Source organism: Arvicola amphibius, chromosome 4 (assembly GCF_903992535.2).
Source record: "Arvicola amphibius chromosome 4, mArvAmp1.2, whole genome shotgun sequence".
Lineage (NCBI taxonomy): Eukaryota > Metazoa > Chordata > Mammalia > Rodentia > Cricetidae > Arvicola > Arvicola amphibius.
Genome location: NC_052050.1, coordinates 17,346,019 through 17,359,536, shown reverse-complemented (window position 1 = coordinate 17,359,536; position 13,518 = coordinate 17,346,019). Strand labels below are relative to the sequence as shown.

Below are 13,518 nucleotides of genomic sequence, written 5' to 3'. Positions count from 1 at the left end.
GAAGACACAATTAACCTCTGACCTCCACATGTGCACAGACACATGTACCCACATGCACATGAGCACAGTCTCCTATGATACACACACACACACACACACACACACACACACACACACGGTGCGGGGGAGAAATGTCAAAAGCAAGGAGCAGGGCTGTGATTTGACTTCACTTGGGAGTGGGGGGGTGCCTTTCTGGTCCATAAACCACGGTCAAGGACCTACGATACTGCCTCTGCCTCATGTAACAGGAGGCTCTGGCTTTCAGTTTCTCCCCAGGCTTCAGCTTCCACACTTGCAAACGATGGCACTGATAAGACCCAGTTGTCTGCCACCCAGAAATCCGAGTTAGCTCTCCCGGCCTCCGGGATCTCTCTCAGTTTAGTGTCTGAGTCCCCCAATTCTGGCAGCTTGCATCTCCGTGGGCCAAGAATGCATCTCCTCCAGATTGTACCCACCCTCAACAGGCTTACCTCCCTCCAGAAGCCAGCTCATGGTCATGCTATTTAGCTCCCCTCCCCCTGTACTCAGTTACACTTTCTTTGTCTTTGTGACGTGTGTGTGTGTGTGTGTGTGTGTGTGTGTATGTGTGCATGCATGCGCACGCGAGATAGAGAGACGGGGGGGGGGGGTTGTCCTGGTCCTCTCTGCCTCTGAATTAATTCTTTTACTCTTCTACAAATTAAGTTCTTGGTTTTGGGCTCCATGACGGTAGACTTTCAGAACAGCAAGGGCTTGCAAAACAAACATGGTAGATGACAGGAAGCCATTTGTTTAGGCCGAAAACCCCTTCAAAAGGGCAAGCTTACAGAGAGAGCAGGATGTGACTGAAGTAGACTGGGCGTGGCGCAGGTGGCAGCCGGAGCACCCTCATGGCTGTTACACCAAGAGCTAAGGACAATTCTGGGGCCCAGAGGGACCAAGTGGTGAGGATGGCACTGCTGGCCCCATCTTCCAGGAGCACCCTGTTCCTTGCTCCCAGGAATGTCCCTGCTTCCCAGAAAAGGAAGTGGGGTGTCAGGGGGCAGGTGACTCACTCAGAGCTGCACTCTGAGTTCAATAGAAGGGGGAAGAAATGGCTGGGGACACTTGAGGAGGACCCAGTGCTGAGAGGAGGCCATGCCTGCCCTGTGGCTCATCTCTCGGGATGAACTTGGAAAGGAAGGCAGGTCCTGCTCCTGATTCTTCGGGGACTTTGAGGAGGTGGGGGTGGCCTAGCTGCCTCTGGGCCACATCTCCCTCCCTCCTGTGGCTCCTTGGGTCCCTCCCCAAAAGGTTAATCATAGAATGGTCCCATCAAAGAAAATTGTACTTGGTGCCTCAAAGACCAAATGGAGCTTCCGTAAAGTGGTTATTTACGGCCTCTAATGAGCATTTTCTGGGTGTGATTAACCTTTATGCCAAAGTCACACTGGGAACTTGGATGGCAGCTCAGATTGTGCTGGCCTGGGCCGGGGGGCGGGGTTGCTGGAGCTGGAGCAGGCAGCTGTCAGGCTCAGCCCTCCCACCAGCACTCCAGAGACTTCCGTGCTGCTTTTCTTGCTTCTCTCTGACTGTTCCCGCTCCCACTGGGAGTGCCCTGTGATTGTGCTCACCAGGGCCTTGGTGCAGTTACTTGAAGGCAGATGCCCTCTTTGAGTGGCAGGACGCCCTTGTCTTTCTCAGACTTGACCTCCAAGGCCCGTAAAGATTAGCAGTGAGACAGAGGTTTTATTTGGGGTCCAGAACCAGGCACTGGCCAGTGAGTGAACCTAGCACACTGCTGGCTTCACCTGCTGACCGTTTTAGTTTCTCTGCAGACTAGAAATGGCAACTTGCATGAGATACTGTATTGTGGAACGTTTAACTGTCTTCATTTGTTTATGCTGGGGAATATTACTTTAACTGTGTAAAGGTGTGTTCCATTTGTTTCTACTGCCCTTGTTTAATTATGTAAAGATGTGTTGCTCTGCCTGCCTAAGGCACCTGATTGGTCCAATAAAAAGCTAAATGGCCAATAGCAAAGCAGGAGAGGGATAGGCAGGGCTGGCAGGCAGAGAGAATAAGTGTAGAAGGAGACATCTAGGCTCAAGAGAAAGAAGAAGAGAGAGGACAGAACAAGGGAGAAAGAGAGGGAGATGACCAGCGGCCAGTCAGTCACCAGTCAACTAGATGGAGTAGGGCATACAGAAAGAAAAGGTAAAAAGCCCCAAGGCACACTATAGATGAAAAGAAACAGGTTAATTTAAGTTAAAGCAAAAAAAAAAAAAAAAAAAAAAGCTAGCCAGAAACAAGCGTGAGCTAAGGTCAAGCATTTAAAACTAATTAATAGTAAGTCTCCATGTCATGATTTGGGAGCTGGTTGATTACCCCAAAGAAAAAATCTGGTATAATACTGAAAACTTTTTCCCCCTAAACTAATTCTAGAGGCCTAGGAGATGGCTCAGTGGGGAAGGGAGCTTGTAGCACAAGCATGAGGACCTGAGTTCAAATCCCAAGTGCCTCCATAAAATGTTGCACATCACTGTATATGCCTCTAAACCCAGCATCAGAAGATAGATCCTGGAAGCTCATTGGGCAGTTATCCTAACTAAAGGACTGAGCTTGCAATCACTGAAAACCCTGTCTCAAAGAAATAAGGTGAAGAGGACTAGAGGACGAAATCTGGTATCTTCCTCTAAACTCCACATTGTGTGCTGCACACTCTTGGGCATGCAACACACACACATACACACACATACACACACATACACAGACATACACACACACACACACACACACACCACAAAAGTTTAAAAATGGTTCGGAAGAGACAGCCGCCAGTGTTCAGCGCTAAGGTTGGAAGGAGGGAGCAATGGAGAAGAGGCCAAGGAAGTGGTGGTTTTCAGGATAAAACCACATTGGCCTGATTTAAGAAGATCCTGATCTGATTTCGTAGAGGTCTAGACCTTGTTAAGAAGTAGAGGAAGTGATGAGAAAAATAGCTTTTTAAAATTACAGGTACCATTCCACACTTAATTACAGGGTACACACTAGACACTACCCCCGGTGTGTGTGTGGACTCCAGATTAAGAAATCCCAGTTTTTGACTGGCAGTGGTGGCGCATGCCTTTAATCCCAGCAATTGGGAGGCAGAGGCAGGTGGATCTCTGTAAATTTGAGGCCAGCCTGGTCTACAAAGCTAGTTCCAGGACAGCCAGGACTGTTACATAAAGAAACCCCATCTTGGGGGTAAAAAAAAAAGAATTCCCAGTTTTAGCTGTGTGTCTTGGCTTACGCCTTTAATCCTTGTGCTTGGGAAACTGAGGCAGGGGGATTTTGAGTTTGAGGCGATCCTGGACTACGTTGAGAGCCTGTCTTCAAACAAACAAGTCTCCATTAAGAGGAAGTCAGCATTAGCCTGGGCCGCTTGAGAGCCTTTTGCTGTGGGCAGAGAAGTAGCTTGCTGATGTGGCTGTGGCAGAGTCCCAGCGGGTCTGAGGAGATTCCTAGGAAAACGCTGGATCTTTTGTGGAAGTATAATTTCTGAATTAGCTGGAAGCTTTTATAAACCTCTGCAGAGCAGGAGGGGGCACAGGCAAAGATTCTGCCACGGAGCTGACCTTTCGGGGGGGCGGGGAGGAAAGACCAGCTTAGGAATTTTAAGAAGCATTTGCCTTTGCATAACGAAGCCCAAGACCTCTGTGGGTGGAAAATGGGTGCCATGACCTGGCACATCCAAGACAGCCAGACTAGCAACAGGGTTCAAGGTCAGCTGAGCCCTTTGCCCTGTGGCATTTGATTCTCTTTTTTTTTTTCCCAACAAATCTGGGTTTCTGCTCTAATGAACCCCAGGACATTAAGATGTGTGAATAAGAGCTTCCGGCCCTTACATTCTCCGGCACCTAATTGGAGCTGGGTCCAGTGTGTGTGGTAATGAGCTGGCTTTCACACGCTCTGAACTACCCCAAGGCCTCCCCTGGGAGCATCCGTGACATGCGCAGGGTATGGGGGTGTACTCGGGCACACTGAAAGGGTATACTGAGTCACTTTGCTTTGGAGGGCTAAGGAGAAGCTCTGACCCTAAGGACAGCTGAGTCACCAGGTGCTGGGCAGGGTTAGAAGAGACATAGACTGTGTGGGCAAAGGTGTACCTGAGCAGGAGGGACTGCACGGTGAGAGGTGACAGGGTTAAGTAGATGGGACTGGGGTGTGATATTTCTTTAAGGGCGAGCTGGAAGATGGAAGCATGTTTTGGTTTTTTTTTTTTTTTGGTTTTTTTCGAGACAGGGTTTCTCTGTAGCTTTAGCATGTTTTAAGTATTAGATTGATAAGGGTAGGTGTCGGGTGGTGGACTGATAGTTTCCAACAGAGTATGCCATTTCTTTAGTTTGCCTATGACTGAAATGAGGTTGGTTGGTTGGTTGGTTGGTTGGTTGGTTGGTTGGTTGATTTGTGTGTGTGTTAGAAGGTGAAGGGGAGCAAGACTTTCTAGAAGGGACCTCTAGCCCCAGCAGCCATCACGCATCTCTGGGGACAGCACAGGTTTCCTGCTGACTCTTAAGTGAGTGGTGTAGCTTTATCATGAGGACACTGCTCTCTGCTTAGCGGACAAGAGCCACCCGCTAACCCGTGACTTCTCTTCACTTCTGCCTTTGCATTTGGAAAATGTGGCTAATGATATTTCTTCACCCTCTGGAGACTGTGTAGCTTAATTACTGATTAGTAAAGTATGGGAAATTGCTCAGGGCCAGAGCAGCGAAAGGGTTTATCCTGATCATTGCCAAGGCCCAGGGGTGAGTTCACTGTCCCCAGGGCTGATGGCAGAGTGACTTCTGTACCTGCACAGGATGGTGAGACTGAGGTCTGTTGAGGAGTCTGAAGCTTGTGTCAGAAAGAGCAAAGAGAGCCCTGGGGTAAGATGGAGGGAGGGTGCTTGATGTGGGGGAATGAATTTAAAGCCCACTAAGGACTTGGACAGACATCAAGGGTACAGTGTGGCTGTGTAAATCACCAGGATTAGAGGTGGCGCTTATGAAGGTGGGTTCAGGCCCTGGTCAGGAATTCAAATGCATGGTGGGAAAGAAGGCAGTAGCCTGCCTTTGTCATCAAGAGATGACAGAATGGGGAAGGAGTGAGTACTAGTGAGGCTGGAGGATTGCTGGGATGGGAGTAGACAGGGGACATTCCTAACAGGTGAACATAGAAATCTGGCCTCTGAAGGGAGGCGGACAGATGGACGGGGACACACACACACACACACACACACACACACACACACACACGTACGCACGCACACTTTTAGCCCAGTCACAGTCAAATAAACTAGGGTTCCATTTTTCTCAAGCTATGTGTGTGGTGGTCTTGATCCTAGGGCCCCCAAAGAGGGAACAGGAGAACAGAATGGGGTGGCTGTGTGGAGAACACTCCCAGGGTTGCCTTCCTACCTGGGGATTCTTTGCTCACCATGGTTAGGGCCCCAGCAGAGGAAGGATCACATGCTGTAGTTCCCCTCCCCCACCCACATGCTCTGAACTCCCTTGCAGAAGGAATTCCAACAGACACAGCTCCAGCCCATTTCTGCCTCACCCAGTTGAAGCACTGAGTTCAAGTCAGTCTGTCCGTCCTCATTGACCACCCATCGTGGACCCAAAACACAGCCAGCATCATTCATTAACCTGATTGCCAAGAGTGAGACTAGTATGTGCTCTTAGACACAGGGGAGGCCTGCACTTGCTTTACAGCCAGGACACTGAGGCCCAGAGAGTCACACGGCCCACCCATGCAGACTCTAACCTGTAGAGAGGGTGGTAACCCAAAAAAGGATCATCGTTGTTGGGGGTGTCCACTCAAGAAGAGACAGCCTTCCAGTCGCAGGGCCCACGCCACTCCCATCCCAGCAGGGCTGAAATCCTGGAGTCAGAGTAACACGGGGTCCTCAGTAGGGTTAAACGACAAAGGCCTTCCCTGAAACAAGGACCCATCTTCCCAGACACAATCATTTCTTCAGTGCCTCAGTTTCCCCACCTTTAGTAGCCGTATCCATGCAGGTCCCAGGGAGAATTAAACCATCATAGACATCACAGCACGTCAGAAGAGCTTGATGCATGAAACACAATTTGCAATGACTGACAGAAGTCAGGCGGGGAAGAGGACTCAGGAGGAGCTCATTAAAACCACAGGCCTGAAATGCCACAGAGGAAGGGAAGGCGGAGGGTTGTGTGCAAATGTGTGTGCGTGCATTTGTAGGGGCCTAGGTAGACATGTTCGAGGTCTGAGCAGTGCAGGAGGCCTTCTTCAGTAGCCAGAGACAAACATCCTCTTTGCCTAAGTAGCTCAGACTTCCCCACTGACCAGCCTCCATTCCCCAAGGCAATTTCAAACATTCAGAGAGGGACCAGAAGACTGGGCAAGGGTAGAATGCTTGGCAGATGAGGAGGGGGCAAGAATCATTAGGTCAGACTGCGGAACACCCCTAACAGCGTCCTATACCCCCTTATGCCCACAGGCTCTTCTCCTCCTGGGGCTGAACCCCGTGTCCACTTCCCTACAAGATCAGCGCTGTGAGAGCCTGTCCCTGGCCAGCAATGTCTCTGGTGAGTCATCCTGCCCCTTACCTCCCTGGATGCCAGGTTCTCCCACGATCTCCTTCCCTGGGGCTCTGAGCGGTGGTCTGTATAGGAAAACATCAGGAACTGAAGTCACTGAGTGGAAAGGGGCCTGTGGTTAGCCAGTGACCTCGACTGTGGACACAGGAGACACACTCAGAAAATGTGCCACATGGTCACCCTCCCATGGGCAACAGGGGAAGGCCCTCCAGGCCTCACTGCTGGGGATAGTGGCAGAAGGACACAGGTTGCTGCTGTTGGTAAACATGCTGACATGTAAGGCTACATGCTACTAGCATGAGGGATCTGAGATACTGTCCCCATCAGACACCTAAGGTGACCAAGGCACAGAGAAACACTAAGTGCTGGACCCTGGGTTGCAAAGGCAATCTGGCTCCTTCATGATGCTCAATGCTTCCCCAATAGAAAATGCTAAATGAATGCAAATTCACCAAGACCTATAGCTTACCCATTGACTAATGGCTTCTGCATAGTTATTTTATCCTCCATGAACTAAAAACCTGATCTCTGTCCATGGGGAAACTGAGGCATGAAAGAGTTTCATAGGTTTCCTAGGGTGTCACAGTCAGTACTAGCAGGGTCTGGTCCCAAATCTAGGTCTTCTGGATCCCAAGGCCTCCTCTCACCCTAGACATGGCCCCAGGGATGGCAGTTGCCAGGTGAGACGCGGTAAAGATGCATCTTTGCCTTCTGGAATCAGCCGTCAATCATGTCACAGATCCCGTGTATGTCTCCAGAGGAGCTGAGAGGGTCTCCTAGTCTCACCCAGGTCCTCAGTGCTGAGAGCAGCCAGTGGAGAGATGGATTCAGGAAGGTTAAGGAGGCAAGAGGAGTTCATTCCGACAGCTAAGGCTGGTGAGAGAGACTTGGGCAACTGAGAGCAGTGGCCACGTGGCCTGCTGTCCCTGCACAGAGGTGGTGGAAGAAGGGAGTGCTGGGTCTGTGGCGACCAGCTGGGTCCTGTGCTGACTCCAAGCTGGATTGGCTCGCACTCCAGCTGTGGGTACCCACAGGAAGACTATGCCCTGGACTTTGCCCAATGGGGGATCATGAAGTTAAACGCACTGAGTTTTGTGGATCTGTTTCACAAAGTGTAGAATGCAGACATCTACTGGGCATTATCATGGGTGGCTTTTTAAAAGTACTTACTGTATACCTAGGAGGAAGAGAAAGTACGCCCTACCAAATGCTTGCGTACCACAGTGGAGGTGTCAGGGAGGCTGGGACACAGGTAGGGCAAATCCAAGAAGCCTTCCTGAAGGTGGGTTTTTAAGTGAGCCTTGAGGTAGAACAGTCAATGGTTGAATGCCAGTGGGGAAGTTGGCAGAAGGACTCACCAGGGTGAAGGAGGCACTGGCCAGCCCAGCACTAGACTACCCACTGGCTGACATGAGCAGGGGGTGTATTGTTCTCAGCCTGAGCAGTCACAGCCAAGGACACGGAGGGAGGATGCCTGGAGGAAAGCCCCCCCACCTCTCCACCCCAGGCCACGTCAGGCTCCATTAACTTGCTTGTGTTCAAGAGAAGTGACATCCTGGGGCCACACAGGTGTCACCTATCCTTGGCAGCATCCAGGCAGTGGTCTCGTGATTTGTACTAGATGCCCCACCCCCTTCCCAGCCTGCCTGGCTTCATAGGATGCGATCCATCACCCTCCACAACGGCCTCCGCTATGGCCATTTGTCATCTGATGGGCATTGGCAGAGACAGATGGTGAGGGTGGGGTGGAGGGCCCGGGACAGATGGATGGGCGTCTGGCCGGAGTGGCTGGCACAGTGCTGGAACCTTTGGGGGCCTTGCACATGTCTCATGCTAGAAGTAAGAAGGGGCTAGGTTCCCATGGCCAAGGCCCCCATCATGTGACAGGTTACAGACTTGGCGATTTATACAATCATGGCATGAATCTGACTGTGCCAGAAAGTAATAGAATTACTGACTCTAGGCAAGTGGAGTCGGAACTCAGTAGGACCTGGGTCGCCTGTTCCCATCGCTGTCCTTAAGGTGATAATGATGATCAACAAACAGCAATAGTAAGAGCTAATGTGTGTGAATGTCCACTTTGTGTTGGACACAATGCTAAGTGTCTCATTTAGCCATCTCAACAGAATCAGCAAGGGTCTCTGTTCCCGTTCTTTTTTTTTTTTTTTTTTTTTTTGGTTTTTCAAGACAGGGTTTCTCTGTGGCTTTGGAGCCTGTCCTGGAACTAGCTCTTGTAGACCAGGCTGGTCTCGAACTCACAGAGATCCGCCTGCCTCTGCCTCCCGAGTGCTGGGATTAAAGGCGTGCGCCACCACCGCCCGGCTCTGTTCCCGTTCTTAAGAAAAGGTAAGAACCTTCACCTGGCATTGGATGGAGAAAATGACAGAGCCCCACATAGGAGCACCGGACTGAGCTCCCAAAGTTCTGATGAGGAGCGAATGGAGAGAGATCATGAGAAAGAAAGTCAGAACCATGAGGGATGCGTTCACCCACTGAGACGGCAGGACAGAACTAATGGGAGACCACCAAGTCCACTTGGAATGGGACTGATGGAACATGCGACCAAATCGGACTCTCTGAGGGTGGCTGATGGTGGAGTCTGACCGAGAAGCCAAGGACAATAGCGATGGGCTTGGTCTCTACGACATGGACGGGCTCTGTGTGAGCCTTGTCAGTTTGGTTGCTCACCTTCCTGGACCTGGGGGGAGTTGGGAGGACCTTGGACTCAACATAGGGTAGAGAACCCTGATGGCTGTTTGGCCTCAAGAGGGAGGGAGTGGGGGTGTGGGTGGAGGGGAGCGGAGGGAAGGGGGAGGAGGAGGGGAGAAGATGGCAATTTTTAATAAAAAATAGATAAACTGGAAAAAAAATAATAAAATTAAAAAAAAATAAAATAAAAAAAGAAAAGGAACCTTAGACTCAGAGAGGTTGAGTTACTTGACTGAACACACACAGTTACCAAGCCCTGGCCACAGGAGTTGAGCCAACTGGGCCTGACTTCAGTTTTAGTACATTATGTGGTCACTTAAGAGATCTGTCATATTCGAGGCCAGCCTGGTCTACAAGAGCTAGTTCCAGGACAGGCTCTAAAAAAGCTGCAGAGAAACCCTGTCTCGAAAAACCAAAAAAAAAAAAAAAAAAAAGGAAAGAGATCTGTCATACCCAGGGCTCAGTGTCCTCAGTTACTCGGAGACAAAGTGTCACTTGGAGGTACAGTGCCAACCCTGAAGTTTCCCCTGTATATACCGAGCTTGTATATGGTCCTGCAGTTTCTTCAGCACCTACTGTGTGCCTGGACTTCTACTAGGTATTGAGTGTAAAACTCGGGAGTGTTCAGAGCCACAAGACAAAGGTTCACGTCTCCTACCTACTGTTCTGGTATGGCCCACACCCTACAGAGACACCCTTCTTTGCCCTGCTAAAGAGGCAGCTTAACCCAGAGTGAAGCCTACCTGCCTGCCCCTTGCCTCTCTCAGTACCCTGTCACCCAAACAAAGCAACTACCCTTTCATTCCAGGGTACTTGTCTCCCGCTGGCAGGAGTGCCCAAGGTTGCCCCAGGGCACCTGGCTGCTCCCTAGGCAGCCTCCAAGGAGTCACGGCACCAGCCTTAAACCACACGGGTAGATGGCCTTCCTACCTGAAAAGGGGGCTGCCCAGTGCTCACACCCCTTATGGTTCACCCAGAAGCAGGTGACGGGAGACCCCTCCTAACTGGGGCAGGAGCATGGTTCTAGTTTCCTTCTGGCATTACCTACAGGGAAAGGGTCCTCTGAGCACATTTGAACACTAAACTTGTAGCCAACTTGAAAGAAGAAACCAGTGCCCAACTGTGCCTGAGCAGAAACTGGGCCACCCTTCAAAGAGACCTTATCTGTTATCTGAGAGACACAGTGGCAAGAATGTCAACCCCAGAGACCTCAGCAAACACCTGCCTCAGGACCTTTGTATGGGCAGCTCCCTCTTTGCCACGTATATCCATGACTCCCTCCCTCCTTTCAAGTCCGTAATTAAATTTAGTGTTTTAGAGAAATACCAGGTTAAAAGAGCACCCAGTCTGTCTTTATCTCCATATATTGTCTGTAATATTTCTCACTGTATAGCACATGCTTGCTCCATCACCCTGTCTAGATGCAATCACCCTTGGGGAAGGACATCTGTTTTATTCTCTGTTTCGTTTCTTTGCTTGTTTGTTTTGTTTTGTTTTTCAAAATAGTGTAACAGCCCTACCTGCCCTGAAACTAGCTCTTGTAGATCAGCCTGGCCTTGAACTCCCACATAACCAGAGTAAATTTTAGGTCATCTAAAGGAAAACCCCAGAGACATTTGCCGTTCTGCATCACCCACCATCATGTGGGTCCCCAAATCACTGGACAAATGTGGGCAGGGTTGGAGCTCCAATTAGGATCTCTACAATTGGGGACCTTGGGGGGAGTGTTCCCAGCTGGAGACTCCTCTGGGTGGAACCTCACTGATTGAATGGGCCTTGACATCAGCGGGTGCTAGCTGCAGCTTGGGTCTTTAGGTCTTTCCCCGCCTCTGGTCTTAGCAGAAGCGGATCTGGGAACTGTTAAAGGAAGGGAAAAGGCATTTTGGCAGAAGGTGTGCTGGGCACTTCCTTCCCTGGACCCCTGACAGTGCATATTACTGCCCCAGAGCTGGGTGAATGTGTGAGACCCTGTGAAGGAAGCATCCTCACCAATGGAGCCCAGCTGAAACCAGCCAGGACTTTAACTCTTTGTTCTGCTCTGGACCCCATGGTCTCCCTAGTGCTGTAGGAACAAATCCACCTTATTCTATAGGCTGAACTCGTGTCTGCACTGGGGCGTTGCTTTTCCTGTCTGTAGTGGGGCTGAGGGTGGGCAGAGCTCTAGAGGGACTTCTGTCTGCCTGGGGCCTTGGCAGGGCCTCACTCTCTCACCTGTTGTCTCTGTCCCCAGGCCTGCATTGCAATGCCTCCGTGGACCTCATTGGCACCTGCTGGCCCAGGAGCCCTGCAGGGCAGTTGGTGGTTCGGCCCTGCCCTGCCTTTTTCTACGGTGTCCGCTACAACACGACAAGTAAGGAAGGAAAGGAAGAGGGCAGGCTGCTGGGGTCTGGGGCAGCAGTTTGCAGGTGGGAGAAATAATCCGATGGGGCAACACCCCTAGGACCAGCTCTGCTCTCTGCTGGCTCCTGTGGATTCTTGCAGAGTTAACATCCAGTATCTGGCCACTGGGGCCTCTCAGGACTGGAGAAGTTAGGGAACTTGCCCAAATCACCAGCTGGAAGGGGGTGAAGCTGCAATGGGCTGGTCTACCTGACACTTTTTCTTCTTGTAGTTGACAAGCCTTCTGGTTAGTTCCATTGGGCCTCAGTCACTCCCAAGACAGGTCTTAACGGTCCTGATAGTCCTGACTGCTAATAAGGACCCGAGGGCAGGGAAGTTCTGGGAAGACAGGACACCTAGAATGCCACATCCATGATAGAGAGCGCTTTGTATCCCGGCATCCCAGGCCCACAGGTGTAATGGGGAAGAACTGACCCACAGACTAAGCAGATACTGGATCCCCATGTAAACACCTTGCTCCCCAGAGGCCCAGCCTTCATGCTGGGCTTTGCAGCTCCTTGCTAGAGCATCTGCCACCCTCAGAATTAATTTGTTTTCTCCTGCCAATGACTCAGATCCCTGCTATCAAGAGAAAAACAGATGGAGGCCAGGGGCCCTGGGCTACACGACGAAGGGTTCTGGGTCCCTGGGGCTAGAAGCCCCTGTGTGAGTCCTGGAGGTATGCTGGGTGATCCCCAAGTTCCAAAAAGTGCCCGGATACCAGGTCACCCATGTCAAGACTCAGTGGGTGACATCAGTGCTTTCTCCCTTCTTGTGACCCTCTGGCTTCCTTATGTAGGGGTTAGAGGGGTGAGGACCTCTTCCTGCTCAGAAGTCCCAAGCCTCTCCCGCCCCTCCCTCCTTTACTAAGTGGGTGAAGGGGTTAGAATTAGAAATACAGCCAGAAGGGCTTGCCAAGATGACTGGGGGAGGTCAAGAGAGAAAGAGAAAAAAGTACTAGAATGGGCTAGGAGGAGAGATCCAGTAGGAAGTAAAGACGAAGAGGAGGCTTGGTGGTGCACCATTGGCTAGCTTCTGATGTAGTAGGGCGTGATTTTTGTAAAGAGGAAACTGAGGAATAGTTTGGTTGATAACCTAATGAGGGTCACAGAGCCTGAAGGTGGAAGCCGAACTCAGGAGTCCAGGCCTGCATGCTGCTCTGCATACATGCCACACCTTGTCCCAGGACAGAGGCAGCGCGGGCTGGCACACCCAAGCTCCCCAGAGGGTCTGTCTCTTTGCAGCAGCCCCAGAGCCTGTCCGGTCAGCTCCCTGCCTGCCTGCTGCGCGGTCTCAGACACTCTGCTCACACCCACCACGTAGCCTTTCCTTGCTGTGCCCCACCCACTGCCTGTGTTCCTGAGTGGAGGTTTCCAGGCTGTCTGTGGTTACAACCCTGCCCACTTTTGAACCCAGCCATTCTCCACGGGTATCCTCAACTTGGATATCCAAAGTTTCCTGGACAAGTCCTGTTGGGCTTTAGTGCTATGGTCTACATGGGCCCTGCCTTCAGTAGAAGCCAGCCACCCTGCGCTCTGTATCCATCTGTTTGTCCATAGTTCAAGAGCCCTTGGCTTTGGGCCCTCTCTAGGACTTTGTTCTCTATCCACAGGATTGATGGGAGTGGGATGGGGTATCCCCTGGATTCCCCTCTCACCCAAGAGCTCCAAAGAGAAAGTTGAGATGTTGGTTTCTTGGCATGGGCTGCCAGACTCCCCATGCAGGAGCTGCTTGTGCCAGACTTTGGGAATGCAACCACGGTGGCATCAGGAGGGGGCAGAGCTGCTCCTAATCATTAGTTTCTAATTAACTCATTTACTGATGAGGTGTTGCTAGGACTTCCAGGCTGCTCCTTACCATCCTCCCT

General features: G+C 51.1%; 1 protein-coding gene across 1 annotated transcript in view; it reads left to right on the top strand.

Moving 5' to 3' along the window:
• Crhr1 (corticotropin releasing hormone receptor 1) overlaps positions 1-13,518 on the top strand; it is a 33,325-nt gene that overhangs the window by 3,079 nt on the left and 16,728 nt on the right. Inside the window, exons 2-3 of the mRNA XM_038327188.1 lie at positions 6,464-6,551; positions 11,503-11,622. Of these exons, the coding sequence (XP_038183116.1) occupies positions 6,464-6,551; positions 11,503-11,622 (208 nt within the window). The remainder of the gene's footprint in view (positions 1-6,463; positions 6,552-11,502; positions 11,623-13,518) is intronic.